The sequence below is a fragment of the Nerophis ophidion genome, linkage group LG03 (assembly GCF_033978795.1).
Source record: "Nerophis ophidion isolate RoL-2023_Sa linkage group LG03, RoL_Noph_v1.0, whole genome shotgun sequence".
NCBI classification, from domain to species: domain Eukaryota; kingdom Metazoa; phylum Chordata; class Actinopteri; order Syngnathiformes; family Syngnathidae; genus Nerophis; species Nerophis ophidion.
In genome coordinates, this window is record NC_084613.1 from 11,956,208 (window position 1) to 11,983,280 (window position 27,073).

Consider the following 27,073-nt stretch of genomic DNA (forward strand, 5'->3'; position numbering starts at 1 on the left):
TTCTGCGGCCCGGTACCAATCGAGCCGCGGCCCGGTGGTTGGGGACGACTGCTCTAGACGACAGAAGTGCTCTGCTTTTTTAAAGACCTACTCTACTGCCATAAAACGCTGGTCAAAGATCCTCTATATTACTGTGCTTCTGGTGTTTTTAGGGCTCTGCTGCTAAAAAAATGTTGATCGCTTACAACCCGGAACTGAGCTGGTTTGTCAGTCTGATGTCACACTCGGTTCTCACATTTAGAAGACAATCTATGTTGTGGTCTACAGGCGGTAGAATTGTTGCATTAATAGTTTTTTTCACCATCCATCCTCGCCAAGGTCCGGGGATGTGAACAGGCGGCGGCGGACAGACGCCCGAGTCCTCGGTCCACTGGAGGACAGCCTGACGTGGGTGGGCAACGCTCCGAAACAGGTGGGCCCGCACTAGCCAGATGGGCCTGAGAGCGTCCCACCCACCCCCCGGTTCCACTGTGACGTGATGCCCAAATTGAGCACCTAATCCTGGGCTCCTCTCCTTGAAGCCCGGGGCTGGAGGCTCCATGCCGTGCGGGGGGAAGGGAGAAGCCAGCACCCCGCCTTCGTGGTGCTTCTCCTGGGGCTTGCACCCATCCATGGAGGGTGGCTCCTCCGGTTCTCTGCGGCGTCGCTCATCTTCACGATGCAGATCTGGACCCGCGGCTTGACTATACTGCCATCTTGTGATTGCATGCAGACAAGATGTAAATGAGAGCGTGCGGTGGTCACGCTCGATTCCCCGGGCCCTCACCAGATGGAGGTGAAAAAAATAGACCTAAAAATCAGCCATGATCAATCTTGGCCAAGACGTCACTTAAATGACATTCACAACACCCGAGGGTCTTGTGAGACGACGCCGGCTGCTGCCCCGATTATATTAAAGGTCTACTGAAATGAGATTTTCTTATTTAAACGGGGATAGCAGGTCCATTCTATGTGTCATACTTGATCATTTCGCCATATTGCCATATTTTTGCTAAAAGGGTTTATTAGAGAACATCGACGATAAAGTTTGCAACTTTTGGTCGCTAATAAAAAAGCCTTGCCTGTACCGGAAGTAGCGGACGATGTGCGCGTGACGTCACAAGTTGTGGAGCTCCTCACATCTGAACATTGTTTACAATCATGGCCACCAGCAGCAAGAGCGATTCGGACCGAGAAAGCGACCATTTCCCTATTAATTTGAGCGAGGATGAAAGATTCGTGGATGAGGAAAGTTAGAGTGAAGGACTAGAAAAAATAAATATAAAGACTATACAGTAGGAGCGATTCAGATGTTATTAGACAAATTTACTAGGATAATTCTGGAAAATCCCTTATCTGCTTATTGTGTTACTAGTGTTTTAGTGAGAATATATGGTACCTGAAAGTCGGAGGGGTGTGGCCACGGGTGTGTTGACCGCCAGCTTCTCCGGAGGGAGGAGGAAATAGTCCGCAGCTGCAGGAGGACGCAAGCTCCGCTCATGTCTACGATAAGAGCCGACTTATTACCACAATTTTCTCCGCATGCCGGTTGACATGTGGTCGGGAACCATGTTCGCTTGACCGCTCTGTTCCATATTAAAGCTTCAGTTTCGGGAATGTAAACAAGGAAACACCGGCTGTGTTTGTGTTACTAAAGGCGGCCGTAATACACCGCTTCCCACCTACATCTTTCTTCTTTGACGTCTCCATTATTAATTGAACAAATTGCAAAAGATTCAGTAAAACAGATGTCCAGAATACTGTGTCATTATGCGATTAAAGCAGACAACTTTTAGCCGTGATCGGTGCTAGTAGAACATGTCCGCTACAACCGGTGACATCACACGCACGCGTCATCATTCCGCGACGTTTTCAACAGGATACTTCGCGGGAAATTTAAAATTGTAATTTAGTAAACTAAAAAGGCCGTATTGGCATGTGTTGCAATGTTAATATTTCATCATTGATATACAAACTATCAGACTGCGTGGTCGGTAGTAGTGGGTTTCAGTAGGCTTTTAAGAAAAAACGACCGACAGTAAGGGGAGAAACCCTTTTTTTTAAATTCCAACCGTACCTCCCGTCGAAACCTTAACCAGGGGGTCGGAGAGCCGAAATGTTGAAAGAGCCGTATTGGACCAAAAATACAAAAAAAAATACAAATCTGTGGGGCCTTATATAAGTGTTATAATGAAGGCAATACTTGATATAGGTGTCTATATTAGCTATATTAGCCTACTATCAGAATGACTGTAAAAGTCGTGTATCAGTTTTATAATGAAGGCAACACATGATGTAAGTGTCTATATTAGCCTACTATCAAAATGACTTTAAAAGTCTTATGTAAGTGTTATAATGAAGACAACACATGATGTAAGTGTCTATATTAGGTATATTAGCCTACTATTAAAATTACTTTAAAAGTCTTATGTATGTGTTATAATGAAGGCAACACTTAATATAAGTGTCTATATTAGCATACTATCAAAATTACTTTAAAAGTTGTATGTAAGTTTTATAATAAAGGCAACACTTGAGATAAGTGTCTATATTAGCCTATCAAACTGACTTTAAAAGTCTTATATAAGTGTTTTAATGAAGGCAACACATGATGTAAGTGTCTATATTAGCTATATTACCCTTCTATCAAAATGACTTTAAAAGTCTTATATAAGTCTGATAATGAAGACAACACAAGATGTGTCTAATTTAGACATATTAGCCTACTATCAAAATGACTTTAAAAGTCTTATATAAGTTTTATAATGAAGACAACACATGATGTAAGTGTCTATATTAGCCTACTATCAAAATGACTTTAAAAGTCTTATATAAGTTTTATAATGAAGACAACACATGAAGTAAGTGTCTACATTAGCCTACTATCAAAATGACTTTAAAAGTCGTATATAAATTTTATAAGAAAGGCAACACTTGATATAAGTGTCTATATTAGCCTACTATCAAATTGACTTTAAAAGTCTTATATAAGTCTGATAATGAAGACTTTAAAGTCTTATATAAGTGCTAAAATGAAGAAAACACATGATTTAAGTGCCTAGTTTAGCTATATTAGCCTACTATCAAAATGACTTCAAAAGCCTTATAAAAAAGCTTCAATGCCTTTTCTTAGCGTCCCTTGTCCATTGTTTATTTTTTGATTTAAGCGTTAGATGCTTTTTTTTACCTGCACTCTGCCTCCCGCTGTCGTCTGCATTTTGTGATGACAACAAACCATGTTACCGACATCTACAAAGCAATTAGCTACCTGCTGCCACCTACTGATTACATGGGTACTTTAGATTGGGGGTAAAAAATACTTTTTTTGTTTTAGTACTTTTTTTTGTTTGAGGACAAACATGACACAAACCTTCCCAATTGTTAGAAAGCCCACTGTTTAATATGTTTGTGTGTATGCTTCACTGATTTGGTGAACATCCTTTTGTCCGACTATTGTCGGCGGTTCTTGAACTCACCATACGAACCTCTTCTTTGAACTGTTTTACGACTTTTTCTGTGAACTGTTTACGACCCCGTCCCTTTGGAAGCGGCTGTTGACATGTGGTCAGAGAAAGTCCAAATAAAGGAGGAGGCATACATTCTTTCGCCAGAGCGCGGGTGACACTGTAAGAGGTTACAGGTCGACACGTTTCTCCTCAAATTGAGCTAAATTTAATTTTGTCTCTGTTTGATTCTTTGCTTCTTGTGTTGGTTAATAGTTGTCATCAGTGCTTGAACCTGACAATAAACATATGAATTTTGGTGTAGAACACCATAAGTGTACGGTTTTCACCAAGTACACAATTACTTTGTGGATGTTGTCTGCTCCACACAGTAAGTATTTGCTGTAGTCCAGCATTTTGTTTTTGTTTACTTTGCAGCCAGTTCAATTTTAGTTTCGTTTCTGCGTAGCCATCCCTAAGCTTCAATGCCTTTTCTTAGCGTCCCTCGTCTTCTGTTTATTTTTTGGTTTAAGCGTTAGATGCCTTTTTTACCTGCCCTCTGCCTCCCGCTGTCGTCTGCATATTGTGATGACGACAGACCATGTTACCGACATCGTCTGCTCCACACAGTAAGTCTTTGCTGTCGTCCAACATTCTGTTTTTGTTTACTTTGCAGCCAGTTCCATTTTAGTTTAGTTTCTGCTTAGCCATCCCTAAACTTCAATGCCTATTTTTTAGCGGCCCTCGTCTTTTTTTTGGGAACTTTTTCCGACTATAAGGCGTACTTAAAATCCTCTCATTCTCTCAAAATAATTCTGGTTGCGTTCGCCGACCTGGATGCTATTTTATTTGGTGCATGATGCATAGTGATAAGTCTGATCGGTAGATGGCAGTCACACATTAGAGATAGGTCTGGACTGAGGAAGCCGGAGTACTCAAACTACACTCTGCAGCCAATCACGATCACTAACAAGAAATTAACAAGTTAGAATTCGATTTTTGAATCTACGGCGGCAGTTATTACGAAAATGTAGCAGGTGGTTCTAGAAACTACCAAGCAGAAGTTCACATAGACAGACTGGGACTGAACAGTATGGATTTATATAAAAGCTGTTCAATAATTTGAATCTGGAAAGATATCAATTCCATCTTTATTAGGTCTGCAAAAATAAGGTTAATATAACAAAAAAAAAGCAATCATTCTGTCTTTGGATCATACAAAAACCACATGGCGCCACACTTCAACCCCGGCGGACCACACCAGCCGTCCCCCATAAACATTCACAGATGACACCGACGTGACAGGGAGACGAGAAAGGGGGAGGGGCCAAACAAACGTCACTCATAAACCACGCCCCTAAGCTAGAATTTGGCACACTTAAACGTCGCCGCTGTCAATTTGTAATCAGTCAAAAAAGTGGAGGAGCGGCGGTCCCCCCCGAACCCCGAAACCTGGCGATGGCCAGAAGGCGCGGGGCCTTTCAGGGCGCGGCCACCTTGTAGGGGCTCCCGGGGACGTTGTCGTCGCCCCACTTGACGATGAGGGTGTAGCTGCCCTTGTCCTTGACGGTGTAGGTGACGTTGTAGAGCTTGTTGCCCATGTGCTTGACGTACACCTCCTCGCACGGAGTCTGGGGGCCGTGCACGCCCACCATCAGCATGTTGCTGCCTGCGCACAAGAAGCAGGGTGAGGGTGAGTTAAGGGCTGGGGGGGTTGACATCTGGCCATAGGGCGCACCGGATTATAAGGCGCACTGGCGACAAACGGTCTATTTTTGATCTTTTTCCACATATAAGGCGCACCCGACTATAAGACGCACTGCCGACGAATGCTCAATTTCTGATCCTTTTTCACCGGAAATATAAGGTGCACTGTTGATGAAGGGTCTATGTGTGATATTTTTTCATATATAAGGCACACCCGACTATAAGACGCACTGCCGACGAATGCTATATTTCTGATCCCTTTTCACACATAAGGCGCACCGGACTATAAGGCGCACAGCCGACGAATGCTCTATTTCTGATCCCTTTTCATATATAAGGCGCACCCGACTATAAGACGCACTGCAGCCGAATACTCTATTTCTGATCCTTTTCATATATAAGGTGGACCAGGTTATAAGGCGCACTGCCGACGAATGCTCTATTTCCAACCTTTTTCATAGATAAGGCGCACCCGACTATAAGATGCACTGCCGACGAATGCTCAATTTCTGATCTATTTCATATATAAGGCGGATTATAAAGCGCACTGTTGATGAAGGGTCTATGTGTGAATTTTTTTCATATATAAGGCACACCCGACTATAAGACCCACTGTCGGCGAATGCTCTGTTTCTGATCTTTTTCACATATAAGGCGCACCGGACTATAAGACGCCCTGCCGACGAATGCTCAACTTCTGATCTTTTTCATATATAAGGCGCACCGGATTATAAAGCGCACTGTTGATGAAGGTTCTATATGTGATATTTTTTCATATATAAGGCACACCCGGCTATAAGACGCACTGCCGACGAATGCTCCATTTCTGATCTTTTTCATACATAAGGCGCACCGGATTATAAAGCGCACTGTTGACGAAGGTTCCATATGTGATATTTTTCCATATATAAGGCGCACCGGACTATAAGGCACACTGCCTACGAATGCTCTATTTCTGATCCCTTTTTCATATATAAGGCGCACCCGACTATAAGACGCACTGCCGCCGAATAGTCTATTTATGATCCTTTTCATATATAAGGTGGACCAGGTTATAAGGCGCACTGCCGACGAATGCTCTATTTCCAACCTTTTTCATAGATAAGGCGCACCCGACTATAAGATGCACTGCCGACGAATGCTCAATTTCTGATCTATTTCATATATAAGGCGGATTATAAAGCGCACTGTTGATGAAGGGTCTATGTGTGAAATTTTTTCATATATAAGGCACACCCGACTATAAGACCCACTGTCGGCGAATGCTCTGTTTCTGATCTTTTTCACATATAAGGCGCACCGGACTATAAGACGCCCTGCCGACGAATACTCAACTTCTGATCTTTTTCATATATAAGGCGCACCGGATTATAAAGCGCACTGTTGATGAAGGTTCTATATGTGATATTTTTTCATATATAAGGCACACCCGGCTATAAGACGCACTGCCGACGAATGCTCCATTTCCGATCTTTTCCATACATAAGGCGCACCGGATTATAAAGCGCACTGTTGACGAAGGTTCCATATGTGATATTTTTTCATATATAAGGCGCACCGGACTATAAGGCGCACTGCAGACGAATGCTCCATTTCTGATCCCTTTTTCATATATAAGGCGCACCCGACTATAAGACGCACTGCCGCCGAATAGTCTATTTATGATCCTTTTCATATATAAGGTGGACCAGGTTATAAGGCGCACTGCCGACGAATGCTCTATTTCCAACCTTTTTCATAGATAAGGCGCACCCGACTATAAGATGCACTGCCGACGAATGCTCAATTTCTGATCTATTTCATATATAAGGCGGATTATAAAGCGCACTGTTGATGAAGGGTCTATGTGTGATATTTTTTCATATATAAGGCACACCCGACTATAAGACCCACTGTCGGCGAATGCTCTGTTTCTGATCTTTTTCACATATAAGGCGCACCGGACTATAAGACGCCCTGCCGACGAATGCTCAACTTCTGATCTTTTTCATATATAAGGCGCACCGGATTATAAAGCGCACTGTTGATGAAGGTTCTATATGTGATATTTTTTCATATATAAGGCACACCCGGCTATAAGACGCACTGCCGACGAATGCTCCATTTCTGATCTTTTTCATACATAAGGCGCACCGGATTATAAAGCGCACTGTTGACGAAGGTTCCATATGTGATATTTTTCCATATATAAGGCGCACCGGACTATAAGGCGCACTGCCTACGAATGCTCTATTTCTGATCCCTTTTTCATATATAAGGCGCACCCGACTATAAGACGCACTGCCGCCGAATAGTCTATTTATGATCCTTTTCATATATAAGGTGGACCAGGTTATAAGGCGCACTGCCGACGAATGCTCTATTTCCAACCTTTTTCATAGATAAGGCGCACCCGACTATAAGATGCACTGCCGACGAATGCTCAATTTCTGATCTATTTCATATATAAAGCGGATTATAAAGCGCACTGTTGATGAAGGGTCTATGTGTGAAATTTTTTCATATATAAGGCACACCCGACTATAAGACCCACTGTCGGCGAATGCTCTGTTTCTGATCTTTTTCACATATAAGGCGCACCGGACTATAAGACGCCCTGCCGACGAATGCTCAACTTCTGATCTTTTTCATATATAAGGCGCACCGGATTATAAAGCGCACTGTTGATGAAGGTTCTGTATGTGATATTTTTTCATATATAAGGCACACCCGGCTATAAGACGCACTGCCGACGAATGCTCCATTTCTGATCTTTTTCATAAATAAGGCGCACCGGATTATAAGGCGCACCGCCGACGAATGCGCCTTTTCTGAACTTTTTCATATACAAGGCGCACCGGATTATAAGACGCACCGCTGATAAATGGTCTATGTTTGATCTTTTCCACATATAAGGCGCACCCGACTATAAGATGCACTGCAGACGAATGCTTTATTTATGATCTTTTTCATAGATAAGGCGCACCGGATTATAAGGCGCACCGCTGACGAATGCTCTATTTCTGATCTTTTTCAAATACAAGGCGCACCCGACTATACGACGCACCGCAGACGAATGCTCTATTTCCGATCTTTTCGTACGTGTATACATGATTAATCTGCATGTACACATGATTAATCTGAGTATATACATGATTAATCTGCATGTATACATGATTAATCTGCGTGTATACATGATTATTCTGAGTATATACATGATTAATCTGGGTGTATACTTGATTAATCTGAGTGTGTACATGATTAATCTGCGTCTATAAATAATTAATCACAGTGTGTACATGATTAATCAGCGTGTATAAATAATTAATCTGAGTGTATACATGACAGCTATAGTTCTAACGCGCTAATTTGTAACATTACTATTTTTCTGAGGGAAATGGCAATTTCTTGTTGCCTCACAGCAGACATGTTTTTTCCCCACAACATCAAATTGGATCATGTTCACCTGTGCAAATTGGTAAAAACCATTTCCTAACACGTCGGCTTTCCTTTACAACAGGGGTGCCCACACTTTTTCTGCAGGCGAGCTACTTTTCAATTGACCAACTCGAGGGGATCTACCTCATTTATATATATCATTTATATTTATTTATTTATGAAAGAGACATTTTTGTAAACAAGTTAAATGTGTTTAATGATAATACAAGCATTTGTAACACATATAGATGTCTTTCTTTCACGAAGACAAGAATATAAGTTGGTGTATTACCTGATTCTGATGACTTGCATTGATTGGAATCAGACAGTAATGATGATAACGCCCACATTTTCAAATGGAGGAGAAAAAAAGTTGTCCTTTCTGTACAATACCACATGAAAGTGGTTGGTTTTTGACATCTAATTCATCCAGCTTCCATACACTTTACAAGAAAAACATTGGCGGCAAATTCCGTAGCTTGCTTGATTGACATTCACGGCACCCGAGGGTCTTGTGAGATGACGCTGGCTGCTGCCAGTTCATTATTATGAAAAAATGACAGAGAGGAAGGCGAGAAACACTTTTTATTTCAACAGACTTTCGCGCCGTCCCTTCCGTCAAAACTCTAAAGCCCGACTGCACATTTCCTATCTTCACAATAAAAGCCCTGTTTCATGCTGCCTGCGCTAACAAAATAAGAGTCTCGGAAAGCTGGCGTGCACAAGTGATGTGCACGCCAGCTTTCTGAGGGATCGCTTGTGCACGCCAGTTTTCCGAGACTCTGTATTTAGTTAGCGCAGGCAGCATGAAGCAGGGCTTTTATTGTGAAGATAGGAAATGTCTAGTCGGCCTTTAGAGTTTTGACGGAAGGTACGGCGCGAGAGTCTGTTGAAATAAAAAGTGTTTCTCGCCTTCCTCTCGGTCATATTTTAATAATAATGATCTTGCAGCAGCCAGCGTCATCTCACAAGACCCTCCGGTACCGTGAATGTCATTTAAGTGACGTCTTGGTGAAGATTGATGATCACTAATTTTTAGGTGTATTTTTTTTAAAAGCCTGGCTCAAGATCGACTGACACACCCCCCGCGGTCGACTGGTAGCTCGCGATCGACGTAATGGGCACCCCTGCTTTACAACATATTTGCCAGCTGCACCATGGAATGGGGAGCAAGGAGCTGATCTCTGCCGCTCTGTGTTGCAGGTCACCAGACACAAACATGCTTCCTTCTGCAGCGCACAGATGTTTCCGCAAGAAAAAAAACAACAAAAAAAACATCCCCACGCTGCAGCAAATGAGGCAAACCGAAAAAGCCGCGTGACATGATGACTTCTCGAGGTGTGAGTACAAGACTGGCACCTGTGGAGGTGAGCGCCTCACCTGCTTTGCCGCAGTCGACTGTGAAATTGTTTTTCTGGCCCACCGCCGCCTTGCTCAGGCCCATTCCGCGACACACCACCTTGCTGGCGTCGGACGTCAGCTTGGACGTGGCGGTGGTGGACGAGGAGGAGGAGGAGGCGGAGGCGGCGGAGCTGTAGGCGCCGCCCACTTTGGAGGATTTGGTAACCGTTTCAACCAGGACGGATGACGTCTCGTGGAGGCTGTGGCCGCCAGAGAGTCGGGCGCCTGCGGGGAGACGGAGAGAACCAGGTCGGTAAATGTCATCAAGGGTCAGTGCGGATGTTACGCAACCGGGCGGGTGGGAGGCCTTTTCCCTTTTTCTCATCCAAGCCTGAAGCCCAGCATTGAAACAACGCTGAGAACTTGTTGAATGAGGTCCTGACATTGAGCAACTCAAAGCTAACGTTGAAACAACATGCTTTTAAGGACGTTTAATCAATGTTGGGTTCCGACGTTGTTTTGGTCAGTTCCTAACCCATCCATCCATCCATCTTCTTCCGCTTATCCGAGGTCGGGTCGCGGGGGCAGCAGCCTAAGCAGGGAAGCCCAGACTTCCCTCTCCCCAGCCACTTCGTCTAGCTCTTCCCGGGGGATCCCGAGGCGTTCCCAGGCCAGTCGGGAGACATAGTCTTCCCAACGTGTCCTGGGTCTTCCCCGTGGCCTCCTACCGGTTGGACGTGCCCTAAACACCTCCCTCGGGAGGCGTTCGGGTGGCATCCTGACCAGATGCCCGAACCACCTCATCTGGCTCATCAGTTCCTAACCAATTTTTTTCAATACAGATGGGGTGGTTCGGGCATCTGGTCACTAGGGAGGTGTTTAGGGCACGTCCAACCAGTAGCAGGCCACGGGGAAGACCCAGGACACGTTGGGAAGACTTTGTCTCCCGTCTGGCCTGGGAATGCCTCAGGATCCCCCGGAAAGAGCTGGACGAAGTGGCTGGGGAGAGGGAAGTCTGGGCTTCCCTGCTTAGGCTGCTGCCCCCGCGACCCGACCTTGGATAAGCGGAAGAAGATGGATGGATGGAAAAAAAATGTGCCTTGGCTCAAAAAAAGTTGAAAAACACTGCTATAAAGACAGCAAAGTGCTCATGGAACTGACAAAATAAATGGACTAAAACCAAATGTCTACTGTCGACGACAGTAGACATTTGGTTTTGTTGATGTTGACTGCCAGCTAATCGATGCTAACATGCTACGCTAATCGACGCTAACATGCTATTTACCGGCGGTGCTAAAGCAGACATGGCACAGAGATGTATGGATAACCTGCAGATGCATTTGCAACAATATTACGTTTCTTTCCACCCACATTTAATGCGAAACAAACACTTACCAATCGAAGGATTTAAGTTGCTCCAGTGTCACGAGATGCGAAAGTCCTGATCGTTTGGTCCGCACATTTTACCGGCGATGCTAACGTAGCTATTCGGCCATGCTATGGCTATGAATAGCGTCAATAGCTGTTCGCTCAATAGCTTCAGTTTCTTCTTCAATACTTTCATACTCCAACCATCTGTTTCTATACATGCGTAATCTGTTGAATCGCTTAAATCGCTGAAATCCGAGTCTAAATCCGAGCTAATGTCGCTATATCTTGCTGTGCTATTCGCCGTTGTTTGTTTACATTGGCAGCACTGTATGACGTCACAGGGAAATGGATAGTCTCATATCAAATAGCGAAAATCAAGCACTTTATAGCTTTTTTCAGGGATATTTGGGGTAAAATTTTGAAAAAAAACTTCCAAAAATACAACAGGCCACTGGGAACTGATTTTTATTGTTTTTTAACCCTTTTGAAATTGTGATAATGTTCCCCTTTAAAAAATCTATTCTTGCGGCCCAGCCTCACCCAGACTCTGCGTCCAGGTATAATGAGTTTGAGACCCCGGACCTAAGCGGACGAGGAGAAGTGGTACCAAATTGTACCACATTGGAACCGAGGTATGTAACGAACCGTGACTGTGGCGGAATTGCACCCCTTAGCTCTTTAATCTAGAACAGGGGTGTCAAACTCAAATACACAGTGGGCCAAAATTTAAAACTGAATGAAGCCGCGGGCCGAGGTTGAACACATTAATCCTTTAATAGGGACCCAAACTAATTTTACAATGAATATTGACCAAGCAAGGCTTATACAACCCCGGTCCTAAGTTTTCTGGAAACGGTTTAGTCGACTCTCCCTGCCTCCCCTCGACCTAACCCTCTCATTAATTCTATCCTGTTTCTATCGTGCATGGACAAAGAAGAACTGAGTAAAACTTGAGGCAGAATATTACAGCGGACGCTCACTGAGCGTTGAAGTGGAACATTTCTGTTTAGGGTTACCTCCAAACTAAATGCATTGGGAGGGACACGACATAAGAGGTCAAGTCACCCTGAACATTGGACAGTTATATAAGTTGTTCTGCTACCAATCAGGCCATCATGGAGTGTATAAATAAGAAGGGAAGACCAAGCCCGATGTGCGCTCTTTCTTAATTCCTTCACGAGGGTTCACCATCTTTCGTCTTCGAAGACATTGTCTGTGTAAACACATTGATTCAATCCAACTTTGTACTATCTGATTGTGAGTAATTAAAACTGTTGTATAGTTTAGTGGGCGGCATAGCTCGGTTGGTAGAGCGGCCGTGCCAGCAACTTGAGGGTTGCAGGTTCGATCCCCGCTCCCACCATCCTAGTCCCTGCCGTTGTGTCCTTGGGCAAGACACTTTACCCACCTGCTCCCAGTGCCACCCACACTGGTTTAAATGTAAAAATTAGATATTGGGTTTCACTATGTAAAGAGAAAACGCCCTATATAAATATAATTCACTTCACTTCACTTGTACCAAACTCTCTATTGTTCCTGTTTAAGATGCGGCATTCCTACCACAGCAGCATGAGACGGAGACATTGGTCATCCCCAGACCAGCTACTAAAACGGACCTGTGACTTTGGCTTTGAAGGGGCTGCCCACGATGTGCTGCGGCCCGCCGTATTTGATGGTGATGAGATAGTTGCCGGGCGCCATGGGGATGTAGGTGATTTTGTAGCCTTCGGAACACTCGCAGCAGTCCATCTTCACCTTGGACGGCCCGTCGATGTTGACCGATAAGGTGCCCGGGCCGGCGTTGCAAGTGTTGACCACAAACTCCGAGGGCACACCTGGACAAACAAGTCGTGTGTGATTACAAGTCGACTCTTCGGAGCTCGGTCACTTTTCGGCGGCTGGTCGCACGCACCTGTGGTTCCGCCCAGCAGGCCGGGGCCGTGCGCGGTCACCATGCCCGGATCTCCAATCAGCCCCGGGTCTCCCACCCGCACGTTGAAGGGGCTGCCGGGAATGTGGCACCCGTTGAACTTGACGTCTATGGAGTGAACGCCGTTCTCCCTTGGAATGAAGCGGATTGCGGTTTTCTCTGAAAGAAGCAGCGGACACAAGTGAACACCAAGGATGGACAGGATTGTCGTCTTAAAGAAACTGAGGTCATGTGGATCGGACTACTTGGCGACAGCCAGCGGAGGCGCTGTGGATTCAGTCTTTACTGGTTTGCTGTCCAATGAAGGAAAGTATGAGGTCAACGATGGAGAACGCAGGAGACTTCAGTATATTTTGTGCCTTCTCCCTAATTTCTTTTGATATTTTTGGACTTAAAGAGTACAGTGACGTGCGGTGAACTAAACACCAGGTGAGGCACACATACTTTTTTTTTTAACTTAAATTTATATGTGAAGCTCTAGTCATTGTTGATTTAGGTTCATACTTGCCAACATTGAGACCTCCGGCGTGGTTGGGGGCGGGGCGTGGTTAAGAGGGGAGGAGAATATTTACAGCTAGAATTCACCAAGTCAAGTATTTCATATATATATATGTATATATATAAAAGAAATACTTGAATGTCAGTATTCATTTATTAACACATATACACACACATAACACTCATCTACTCATTGTTGAGTTAAGGGTTGAATTGTCCATCCTTGTTCTATTCTCTGTCAAAATGTTTCTAACCATATACATGTACAGTAGATATCAGTATTGTCTTGTTTCAGAGTGTCACAACATTGCTGTTTACGTCAGACGAACTGCTTTACGGTAGACAAAAACGTGACTGCTGTTGTTGTGTGTTGTTACCGCGCTGGGAGGACGTTGATGAAACTGCCTAACAATAAACCCACACAAGAAACCAACAACTTGCCCTCGATCATTCTACAGCTATAAAGTCATTGGGCTGGCACGCTGTTTATATTGTGGGAAAGCAAACGTGAAAGTAGGCTGTCCTCACTCAGGTCTGCATGGAGCTGGAGGGGGCGTGGCCTCCAGCTCCGCCTGAATTTCGGGAGATTTTCGGGAGAAAATTTGTCCCGCTAGGATTTCGGGAGAGGCGCTGAATTTCGGGAGTCTCCCGGATAAGTATGTTTAGGTTGCACATTAGAGTTACAGGAAAAAATGGGAGTTATTCGCTTTCATAAAAACGTTATCATAATGATATTTTGATATGATAAATGGTTCCAAAAAGTATTTAATAAAAGTTGTTATTAAATACTTTTTGGTCCCGTTTGCTTTTAACAAAATAATTGAAGTACTGTGAGTGTATCTGACCGTTCTTTATTTGTATCTGAAGCAGCAATAGCTATCCTCCATGAAAACGTACTTCGTATGATCGCATTCATTTTGTCTTAAAGTCCAGTTTAGAGAAGTATTTCATCTTGGATACAGTATATAATTCTCCATATTGGCAGACACATTCATTTAATATAGTTTCATCCCAAGAAATTAAACAATATTTTTGCATCTGACAAAAAACACCCACAAATGCTGGCTTACTCTAATAAAAATGTTTGTTATAAATACAGTTAAAAAGAAAAGAAAAAAAAAAGGCTGGCTTCTGCTGGAGGGACCTGTGTCTGCTAGCTTGAGCGCCCCCACTTCTACCAGTTTGGCGAGTCAGATTACTGCTGAGGCAATATATCGCCCCCAACATTGAGGCAGAGGTACTTGCTGCCTCACGACCTGCCTTTTCCACGTGGCAACAAGCATGCGCCCCCTCGCACGCACGCGGCCAATACACACTGGGGAGGCACCGCCTGTGTCTGCCTCACTTCTCATCTGCTGCGTTGTTTTGATCAGGAAACATAGAATTTCCGCGATTTTGACCATGAAAATTATCAAAATATATAGGAACCACACCAAAATCACATAGGAAGCATAAACCAAAAGATAAATATTAAAACTTATTTTATTTTAATACTTTGTTTTGGGACATTGATTGATTGGGACCCAGAATGGACCGCTCGCCTGTATCGGTTGGGGACATCTCTACGCTGCTGATCCGCCTCCGCTTGAGATGGTCTCCTGTGGACGGGACTCTCGCTGCTGTCTTGGATCCGCTTTGAACTGAACTCTCGCGGCTGTGTTGGAGCCACTATGGATTGAACTTTCACAGTATCATGTTAGACCCGCTCGACATCCATTGCTTTCGGTCCCCTAGGGGGGTGTTGCCCACATCTGAGGTCCTCTCCAAGGTTTCTCATAGTCAGCATTGTCACTGGCGTCCCACTGGATGTGAATTCTCTCTGCCCACTGGGTGTGAGTTTTCCTTGCCCTTTTGTGGGTTCTTCCGAGGATGTCGTAGTCGTAATGATTTGTGCAGTCCTTTGAGACATTTGTGATTTGGGGCTATATAAATAAACATTGATTGATTGATTGATTGAACATCTCATGGTTAAGCCACCTGATAGCTTAGTCACAGCTCATTTTGTAGCTCAGTTACAGCTCATTTTATGACCTATTCTGTGTCATGTGTGTTTTATGTCGCACGATTGCACCGGGAAAAATTCCTCGTTTGTTAACCCATTCTCAAACAACGGCAAATAAAACTATTAGGATTCTTATTCCGCTTGCGACACCATTCATGCCGCTGTTGATAGGCAACAGACCAAACACCCCGATGCCCTAGTTCTCATGCTTCTTTAGACTTTATTTGGAACAACTTCCCGTATGGATCAATTAAGTTTGTCTAATAGACGGCATTGTGATTGCAGAGTGTGCAGACCAATCTTTTTCCACATACGACATTCCACATATTTAAGCAGGGAAAAATCTGGGTTTTGACAATTGTTGACCCTTTTTTTGTGCAGAGGTTGGGGAGGAGAGTTCTACCATGTGACAAACGTCTTTTTTCCAAGATGGCGCTGCTGTAGTGGCTGCTGTAGGCAGGAGCTCTGTGCTCTTGTGTCATCCTTTTGTGTTTCCCTCTTGTTTTCATGTCTTATTATATTTTTTTGCCTTTTGGTCCGGGACCCTTTGGGACTGTGTGACAAGGGGTGGCACTTTCGTGACCTCTGTGGTGCTTTTTTTGTGGACTTCTGGATCTGCCTCCCGGGAGCCTTTTGGCTATGGAGACCAGCTGCAGGGTCTCTGCCACACCAGAGTCTGTTTGGAGGGACTGGAGGAGATGCGGATGAAGGGACAGGACTGCGGAGCTAGCACTGAGCGCTGGGACGGAGAGGCTTCGCGGTGTCTTGACTGGGTGAGCAGGTGTCGGACACCTCAGTCACCTTGGACGTATCCTCGCTCATCCATTCGGACTGGACATTGGCCGAGAGTGGAGTCGGCTGTCTTGGTTGCTTTGTTGGGTCTGCTCCTGTCTCTGACCATGCTCCCTCCTCTCCAGCAGACGATGGCGTGGAACACCGCAGAGGCCACCACAGTGGATATGTTTCTTTTACTTTTTATTCATAGCTGTATGTAGAAGTGTCTGCTTGTATCTGCTGCTTTAATGTCTTTAATGTCCTCTGTGTTCTTTGATGTTTGATGTTTCCCTCTTACACACATGGAAGAGGGATGTGTACCATGGTTATGAGTTGTTTTTTTATTTTTTTTATTTATTTGTTTTTTTCCCTTGGCCTCAGTCTGCACCCCCTCTCCAGGGCCCAGGCAAAGACCGATTTTTTTAATTTTATTTTAATCTTCTATCCGCTCCTTTGTTTACCTTTATCTCATCTTTTTTTTAAGGGGCGCTGGAAGCCGGCAGACCCGTCAGCGATCCTGTTCTGTCTCCCTGTAATGTTTGTCTAAACTTGAATGGGATTGTGCTGAAAATTTTAATTTTCCTGAAGGAACTCTCCTGACGGAATAAATAAAGTACTATCTAATCTAATCTAATCCAAACAACCTCATATTCACCTTTTAAATAGGGACAACTACAGTCACTCTAGTTTTCTGCAACAGCATTGCAGTTCATGTGCATTTTTTAGGTGCCGGGTAAACGTAAGCACAAGAAACGTAGATCTGATAAGGAAAAGGCACTCAGTTCAAAAAAGCCCGTGTCGTGCTTTGAAGTGCGGGCGCTTACCGCCATCCAGCTCGGTGACATAACATTCCTCGGAGCAGCCGGAGGGGGTGTGCACTTTGGCGTCCACCACGCCGCGAGCCCCGCTGCGCTGCACCATGAACGAGGCTTCTTGGTTTACCTTCAAATCCTTCTCCTAAAAAAAGACAGGCAAAAAAAAATGTGGTCACATTATACGCACGTATTAGTACGCCGCGCGGTTTGTGGCCCGGCGGGGACACCGAGCGTGTGATTCACATTGGCCTGGGGGGAGGGATGGGGGGGGGGACGGGAATAGACCGAGGCGTTGGGCGTGAGAGGCAGAAAAAGGTCAGAGTTTACAGCGAGGCGTTTAGTGGATGAGAGGCCGGAGCAGACAGAAGAGGTTGCCTGACATTTTCAAACGCTGCTCTGATATTGCGCTTCATCCGGCGTGTAGTGGCTGAAGTGGCTTTTTTTTTTTGTTCCAGTTGAAAAAAAAAAGAAAGAAGTGTGTTTTAATATTGCTGGCAGTGTGAAAGGAAATAAAAACGACCATCTGTGAAGTGAGTGGACCAATATGGCGAGTCACAGGGACACTTTAAGATCACTCACACTATTTTTTTTAAATTTACACATTTGCTATATTAACGCGGACACTGCTACTTCGTTTAATAAACATAGTGTTGGGTTTTCCATCATTGCAGGGAGCACAGGTGAAGTTTTATTACAAACCCCGTTTCCATATGAGTTGGGAAATTGTGTTGGATGTAAATATAAACGGAATACAAATCATTTTCAACCCATATTCAGTTTTTGCAAAAAAAAATCATTAACTTTAGATTTTGATGCCAGCAACACGTGACAAAGAAGTTGGGGAAAGGTGGCAATAAATACTGATAAAGTTGAGGAATGCTCATCAAACACTTATTTGGAACATCCCACGGGTGTGCAGGCTAATTGGGAACAGGTGGGTGCCATGATTGGGTATAAAAACAGCTTCCCGAAAAATGCTCAGTCTTTCATAAGAAATGACGGGGCGAGGTCCACAACTGCGTGAGCAAATAGTCAAACAGTTTAAGAACAACGTTTCTCAAAGTGCAATTGCAAGAATTTTAGGGATTTCAACATCTACGGTCCATAATATCATCAAAAGGTTCAGAGAATCTGGAGAAATCACTCCACGTAAGCGGCATGGCCAGAAACCAACATTGAATGATCCCCTGTATCAAAAACCAACATCAATCTGTAAAGGATATCACCACATGGGCTCAGGAAGACTTCAGAAAACCACTGTCACTAAATAGAGTCCGTCGCTACATCTGTAAGTGCAAGTTAAAGCTCTACTATGCAACGCAAAAGCCATTTATCAACAACATCCAGAAACGCCTCCGGATTCTCCGGACCCGAGATCATCAAAGATGGACTGATGCAAAGTAGAAAAGTGTTCTGTGGTCTGACGAGTCCACATTTCAAATTGTTTTTGGAAATATTCGACATCGTGTCATCCCGACCAAAGGGGAAGCTGACCATCCAGACTGTTATCGACGCAAAGTTGAAAAGCCAGCATCTGTGATGGTATGGGGGTGCATTAGTGCCCAAGGCATGGGTAACTTACACATCTGTGAAGGCACCATTAATGCTGAAAGGTACATACAGGTTTTGGAACAACATATGCTGCCATCTAAGCGGAACGACACACGTTGTGAAAATAACATTATTCTCCGTGCGTCGGCTAATTACAAATACCGTATTTCCTTGAATAACCGCCGGGCATGTAATATGCGCCTGCCTTGAATTACTGCCGGGTAAAACTCGCTCCCCAAATTTATTAGCGCATGCTTACTTTTACCGCCGGGTCAATAGCGGAGGAGGTTTTTTTTGCTTTTACTGTGTGTAAACCAGGGGTCTTGTTCCACAGCCATACAGATCACACTAATGGTTGTGATAGAAAACAATTTAAAAACTCTTACTGATATGCGCCACACTCTGTGAACCCACACCAAACACATTTCTGGAGAACATTGGCTCTGTAACACATTATAAACGCAACATAAGAATTACCCAGAATTCCAATGTGTCCATGACTCTTGGCTATATTATACACCCGGTAGCACCAAACCCCCCCTCTCTGTGCGTCGCTTGATGTGGGCGGTGTTGGGGGCGCGTGTATAAAATAGCCAAGAGTCATAGATGCATTGAATTCTGGGTAATTATTATGTTGCGTTTATAATGTGTTGCAGAGCCAATGTTCTCTAGAAATGTGTTTGTTATTCTTGTTTGGTTAGGGTTCACAGAGTGTGGCGCATATTAGTAGGAGTTTTAAAGTTGTTTATATCACAACCATCGGTGTAAACGGTATGGCTGTTGATCAAGTATGCATTGCAATCTTGTATGAGATTAATTAGCGCCCCGGCGGCTAATCAAGGAAATACGGTATATTCCACAACCCCAAACATGTCTTTTTCAAAGCGAAAAGAAAGGTTAGTAACGAGCAAAGACAATTCCAGGAAAAGTGGGAGATGCAATATTTATTTGTTGAGCACAGGGGCACCCCGACGTTTCTTATTTGAACAGAGAAAGTCGCGGTGCACAAGGTATACGATTTGAAACGTCATTATACAACTAGACATGCTGAGGAGTATGCAAAAATGTTTTTAAAGGGGAACATTATCACCAGACCTATGTAAGCATCAATATATACCTTGATGTTGCATAAAAAAAGACCATATATTTTTTCAACCGATTTCCGAACTCTAAATGGGTGAATTTTGGCGAATTAAACGCCTTTCTGTTCATCGCTCTTTTTGCGATGACGTCAGAACGTGACGTCTCCGAGGTAATACAGCCGCCATCTTCATTTTCAATACATTACAAACACCGGGTCTCAGCTCTGTTATTTTCCGTTTTTTCGACTATTTTTTGGAACCTTGGAGACATCATGTCTCGTCGGTGTGTTGTCGGAGGGTGTAACAACACTAACAGGGAGGGATTCAAGTTGCACCACTGGCCCAAAGATGCAAAAGTGGCAAGAAATCTGCTGCCAGACCCCCATTGAATGTGCCGGAGTGTCTGCACATTTTACCGGCGATGACAGACATGGCACAGAGATGTATGGATAACCTGCAGATGCATTTGCAACCATAAATTCAACGAAATCACAAAGGTGAGTTTTTTTGATGTTGACTTATGTGCTAATCAGACATATTTGGTCGCGGCGTGACTGCCAGCTAATCGATGCTAACATGCTACGCTAATCGACGATAACATGCTATTTACCGGCGGTGCTAAAGCAGACATGGCACAGAGATGTATGGATAACCTGCAGATGCATTTGCAACTATATTACGTTTCCTTCCACCCACATTTAATGCGAAAAAAACACTTACCAATCGAAGGATTTAAGTTGCTCCAGTGTCACAAGAGGCGAAAGTCCCGATCGTTTGGTCCGCACATTTTACCGGCGATGCTAACGCAGCTATTCGGCCATGCTATGGCTATGAATAGCGTCAATAGCTATTTGCTCAATAGCTTCAGTTTCTTCTTCAATACTTTCATACGCCAACCATCCGTTTCTATACATGCGTAATCTGTTAAATCGCATAAATCACTGAAATCCCAGTCTGAATCCGAGCTAATGTCGCTATATCTTACTGTGGTATTCGGCGTTGTTTGTTTACATTGGCAGCACTGTGTGACGTCACAGGGAAATGGATAGTCTCATTGCAAATAGCGAAAATCAAGCACTTTATAGCTTTTTTCAGGGATATTTGGGGGCCGGTAAAATTTTGAAAAAAATTTTCAAAAAATACAACAGGCCACTGGGAACTGATTTTTATTGTTTTTTAACCCTTTTGAAATTGTGATAATGTTCCCCTTTAAGAAATCTATTCTTGCGGCCCAGCCTCACCCAGACTCTGCGTCCAGGTATACTGAGTTTGAGACCCCTGACCTAAGCGGACGAGGACAAGTGGTACCACATTGGAACCGAGGTATGTAACGAACCGTGACTGTGGCGGAATTGCACCCCTTAGCTCTTTAATCTAGAACAGGGGTGTCAAACTCAAATACAGAGTGGGCCAAAATGTAAAACTGAATGAAGCCGTGGGCCGAGGTTGAACAAATGAATCCTTTAATAGGGACCCAAACTAATTTTGCAATGAATATTGACCAAGCAAGGCTTATACAACTTTATAGTGACATGCGATATCGAGTTTGAAATAATAATAATAAAAAAATATCAATGGCATATCAAATAAAATACAAATACAAAATTGAATGCTTTCTTTTCGGCGGCGGGTTTGAGTTGGGGCGGGGTTTGGTGTTAGCGGGGGAGTATATCGTAGCGTCCCTGAAGAGTTAGTGATGCAAGGGTTTCTGGGTATTTGTTCGATTGTGTTTGTGTTGTGTTACGGTGTGGATGGTCTCCCGAAATGTGTTTGTCATTCTTGTTTGCTGTGGGTTCACAGTGTGGCGTATATTTGTAACAGTGTTAAAGTTGTTTATACGGCCACCCTCAGTGTGACCTGTATGGCTGTCGACCAAGTATGCCTTGCATACACTTGTGTGTGTGTGTATGAGCCGCATATATTATTTGAGTGGGCCGGCACGCTGTTTGTATGATGGAAAAGCGGACGTGGCGACATGTAGAGAACGACAAAGGCAGTGCATTTACGGCCCGGCCCTAATATTATTGTCCGGGTGGAAATCAGGAGAAATTCGGGAGGGGCACTGAACTTCGGGAGTCTCGGGAGGGTTGACGAGTATGAGTATTAGTGGTGAATGCGGTGTTACAGCTCTAATGTTAATTTGATATTGCCTAAAGGGCCAAATGAAATTACACGGCGGGCCATATTTGGCCCGCGGGCCAGAGTTTGACACCCATGATCTAGAACACTGGATTAGCAATGAAATGCTCCTCAGCGCCATAATCCAAATAAGGCTGTGTTATTGTTGTCCTTGAATCCATTGACTAGCAGCCAGCGCTGCTCCACACGAGCAAGGCACAGTTAATCCTGACCTTCATCGTTGGCCAGCGTCATCGTATTCCCCTGGCGACTCCGGTCCGTTACCTCTTCCCTGGCAAAAGCGGCTAAACGCAGTGTGTTGCACGCCTCTGTCAAACACGTTTTCTTTCTTTTTCTAAAGGCGAGAGATTCCAATTCTCCATGTGGGCGTGTGGAAGTTCTCACCTGCAGGCTTGTGAAGGTGAGCCTGCGGGCTTCGTCTGACAGCGTGGCGATGGGAACAATGAAGGGGCTGTCGGGGATGTGCTCGTTGTTGAACTTAATTGACACCTCGTAGTCACCTGGGGGGAACAGATGGCTTATTAGTGTTTCACCAGCAGGGCGAAACTGGAGCAGATTATAGACAAAATCCAGATCAGGACCGAACGTTCCCTCTCAAATCCATGCCACGCACAAAATCCAACACAAAAATAAGCGCATAACAATTTTCAAGGTAACTGACAACACGCACCCACGGAAGAGAAAACTTATTGTAATGTCTGTCGAGACGCTAATGCAGGGGTAGGGAACCTATGGCTCTAGAGCCAGATGTGGCTCTTTTGATGACAGCATCTGGCTCTCAGACAAATCTTAGCTGACATTGCTTAACGCGATAATTATGAATAATTTCGCTGGTAATCACAGTGCTAAAAACAACATGCAAAATACAAAACATTATCATGCATTTAAATCCATCCATCCGTTTCCTACCGCACCTGTTCAAGAAGTCGCATTAATGGTAAGAAGTATTTTATGTCATGATGGGGGAGGGGTTGTAGCTTGCTGGCAGACGGACTACTCGGGACATGGCATTTAGGTAAAAACATGATTTAATTTTAACTAAAAAAAATATACAAACAAAAATCGCTCACAGCGGAGGCACAACTTGGGTTAAAGAACAAAGCTAACGCATAAACAGACTAAGAACGTAAATCAAACAAAACTTACTTGGCATGGCATGAAGCACGAAACTATGGCAAGGCATGAAACAAGTCAGCACAGGGCGACTGACTGGCAAAGACGAGCTTAAATACTGCCTCCGATTAGTGCTCGGGAAGCAGGTGAGCGGGCATTTTGTCCACCAGAGACAGGTGGAGAAAATGAGTAACCAAGGAAACCAGACAAGGGAGTGTAAAAAAACAGGAACTTAAAGAGTCCAAAGGACAAACGGCACATGGCCAAACAAAAACATGATCAACAGACATGACATTTGATTTATTATTGGTTAGCTTCAGAATAACAATGTTATTAAAAAGAATGAGGGACTTACTATACTCTAAAAATGTTGGTCTTACTCAAAAATGCACACATTTAGTTGTATTCAGTGTTAAAAAATATGATATGGCTCTCACGGAAATACATTTTGAAATATTTGGCTTTCATGGCTTTTTCAGCCAAAAAGGTTCCCGACCCCTGCTCTAGAGCCAGATGTGGCTCTTTTGATGACTGCATCTGGCTCTCAGATAAATCTTAGCTGACATTGCTTAACACAGCGGTTCTCAACCTTCTTTTAGTGATGTACCCCCTGTGAAATTGTTTTTCTTAATTCAAGAGCAAATAACTTTTGGTTGAAAAACAGAGATAAAGAAGTAAAATACAGCGCTATGTTATCAACTTCTGATTTATTACATTTTACAACAGTGCAAAATATTGCTCATTTGTAGTGGTCTTTCTTGAAGTATTTGGAAAAAAAGATATAAAAATAACTAGAAACTTGTTGAAAAATAAACAATTGATTCATTTATAAATAAAGATTTCTACACATAGAAGTAATCATCAACTTAAAGTGCCCTCTTTGAGGATTGTAATAGAGATCCATCTGGATTCATGAACTTAAGTCTAAACATTTCTTCACAAAAAAGAAATCTTTAACATCAATATTTATGTAACATGTCCACAAAAAAAATCTAACACTGAATATTGCATTGTTGCATTTTTTTCCACACTTAATGAACTTACATTCATATGTTGTTGAAGTATTATTTGATAAATATATTTATAAAGGACATTTAAATTGTTGCTATTTTTAGAATATTTTTTAAAAAATCTCACTTCCCCCATGGCATACCTTTAAGTACCCCCAGGGGTACGTGTACCCCCCATTTGAGAACCACTGGCTTAACACGATAAGTAATGAATAATTCCGCTGGTAATCACGATGTTAAAAATAACGTTCGAAATATAAAACATTCTCATGCGTTTTAATCCATCCATCCGTTTCAACCGCGCCTGTTCAAAAAATAACAATGTCGTTAAAAAATAATTGGAGACTTATTATACTCTAAAAATGTTGGTTTTACTTAAAAAATGCACGCATTTAGTTGTATTCAATGTTAAAAAAAATATGATATGGCTCTCACGGAAATACATTTTAAAATATTCGGCTTTCATTGCTCTCTCAGCCAAAAAGGTTCCGGACCCCTGCGCTAATGTGTGCTTGTTCTACTGTCCTTTTGTCAGACTTGGACTTGGATTGTGTGTGTTCCTTCGACGCAGAGGGATTACAGGACGAGCCAGGCGAGAATTCAGGTACATAGTTTTAATGATTTATACTCAACATACAATAATAAAGGCAAAACAAAAAGCGCGCTCGATGGCGGATAATCTAGACTAAAACTGAAAACGAAAACAGCACAATGGCAATACTATCTACAAACAAACAAAAGAAACCATCAAAGGCATAAACACAAACAAAAAACTTACTGTGACAAAAAAACGGGAGGCATAAACAGCAAAGTGCGTGGCGGGGGATCAATGGCATGGAGCAATGAGCAGCAAAGGTCGTAGATTACAATGAAAGTTAATGTTCCCAGACTGATGGACGGAAAGAAATTGACTTAAATAGTGGCTGTGATAATTAGGACTGAGGGCAGGATGAAAAGCAATGAGTTGCCATGGTAGCAAAACAAACCGGGAAGTGAAAAAAACGGAACAAGAGTCCAGAAAACAAAACAAAACGGGATCAAAAATAAAACCGGATTTACAGACGTGACACCTTTATCTTGAAATGTTATTATATTAAAGAAATTCTTATGAAAATATCCCGCTTTTACATCTCATTCTGCAACATGTGAATGTTTTCATGGGAACTGAATGCCATATCTGAAAGGGGGTACAAATTATTTCCAAAGTGAAGTGAATTATATTTATATAGCGCTTTTCTCAAGTGACTCAAAGCGCTTTACATGGTGACACCCAATATCTAAGTTACATTTAAACCAGTGTGGGTGGCACTGGGAGCAGGTGGGTAGAGTGTCTTGCCCAAGGACAAAACAGCAGTAACTAGGATGGCACGAGCGGGAATCGAACCTGCAACCCTCAAGTTGCTGACACGGCCACTCTACCAACCGAGCTAGGGTTGGTAGAGCAGGACCCCTACTCAGACATACAATACTAGTACACATCCATCCATCCATCCATTTTCTACCGCTTATTCCCTTTTGGGGTCGCGGGGGGCGCTGGCGCCTATCTCAGCTACAATCGGGCGGAAGGCGGGGTACACCCTGGACAAGTCGCCACCTCATCGCAGGGCCAACACAGATAGACAGACAACATTCACACTCACATTCACACACTAGGGCCAATTTAGTGTTGCCAATCAACCTATCCCCAGGTGCATGTCTTTGGAAGTGGGAGGAAGCCGGAGTACCCGGAGGGAACCCACGCATTCACGGGGAGAACATGCAAACTCCACACAGAAAGTTCCCGAGCCTGGATTTGAACCCAGGACTGCAGGAACTTCGTATTGTGAGGCAGACGCACTAACCCCTCTGCCACTGTGTACTAGTACACAGGTCATGAAAAACAATATGTTTCGGTATTGTCATTGTAAGTGGGCCAAAACACTTATATTAGAAAATAGGGTCTCCAGGGGTCACGGGGGGCGCTGGCGCCTGTCTCAGCTACAATCGGGCGGAAGGCGGGGTACACCCTGGACAAGTCGCCACCTCATCAAACCAACAAATATAGACAGACAACATTCACACTCACATTCACACACTAGGGCCAATTTAGTGTTGGCAATCAAAACTATCCCCAGGTGCATGTCTTTGGCCCCCGTGACCCCAAAAGGGAATAAGCGGTAGAAAATGGATGGATGGATAGTCAGGTTTGCGCCGGGAGTTTTTGCGTATGCTCACACCTATGAAAATTTGGAGGGAACGTCTATCAGGACCATTTGACAAAGTGTAAGTTGTACCTGGTTCTTTTACAATGTAGGAGACACCGCAGGAACCGTCCTTCCTGTCTTCAAAGGATATCTCCGCCTTGCTCGGCCCCTCGACGGCAATGGAAAGCCCTCCAGCCCCGGCCTCTCTGGTCCAGATGCTAAATTCAGCTGGAACACAAAGAAATTCAACCCAGTAAAATCCACTCGAATGGCACCACGATGTGTGACTTACAAGGTGCTCCAGCCACGCCTCTCTCCAGCCCGGAACCTCCGGCACGGACCTTGTGCGGGCCTCCCTCCCCCATGGGCCCCACAGTAAACTGGAAGGGGCTCCCGGGGACGTGCTGGCCCCTGTACTTGACATTGACCGTGTGCGCCCCCATTTCCTGGGGGATGAAGCGCACGCTGTAGGTGCTGTTTCCTCCGTCCACCAGGTCAGCGTCCGCTATCTTCCCGCTGGGGCTGGTCACCTGGGCTGTCATGGCCTGGGAGCCCCCCTCAGCTGGAGAGGTGGAGCAGCATCAGCGGGTTGGATGGAAAATAACTCAAAGATACATGAAGATGTGCAAAAACCCCGTTTCCATGTGAGTTGGGGAAATTGTGTTAGATGTAAATATAAACGGAATACAATTGATTGCAAGTCATTTTCAACCCATAT

At 44.0% G+C, this 27,073-nt stretch overlaps 1 protein-coding gene across 2 annotated transcripts in view; it reads right to left on the minus strand.

Moving 5' to 3' along the window:
• Positions 1–4,555: 4,555 nt before the first annotated feature.
• LOC133549120 (filamin-C-like) overlaps positions 4,556–27,073 on the minus strand; it is a 151,990-nt gene continuing 129,472 nt past the window's right edge. For both annotated transcript variants that reach the window (XM_061894259.1, XM_061894258.1), the window contains 8 exons: positions 26,648–26,917; positions 26,446–26,583; positions 22,434–22,549; positions 17,287–17,419; positions 13,171–13,347; positions 12,875–13,093; positions 9,927–10,172; positions 4,556–5,091 (listed from right to left, as the gene is read on the minus strand). In XM_061894259.1, coding sequence (XP_061750243.1) covers positions 4,904–5,091; positions 9,927–10,172; positions 12,875–13,093; positions 13,171–13,347; positions 17,287–17,419; positions 22,434–22,549; positions 26,446–26,583; positions 26,648–26,917 — 1,487 coding nt within the window. In that variant the 3' untranslated portion in view covers positions 4,556–4,903. The remainder of the gene's footprint in view (positions 5,092–9,926; positions 10,173–12,874; positions 13,094–13,170; positions 13,348–17,286; positions 17,420–22,433; positions 22,550–26,445; positions 26,584–26,647; positions 26,918–27,073) is intronic.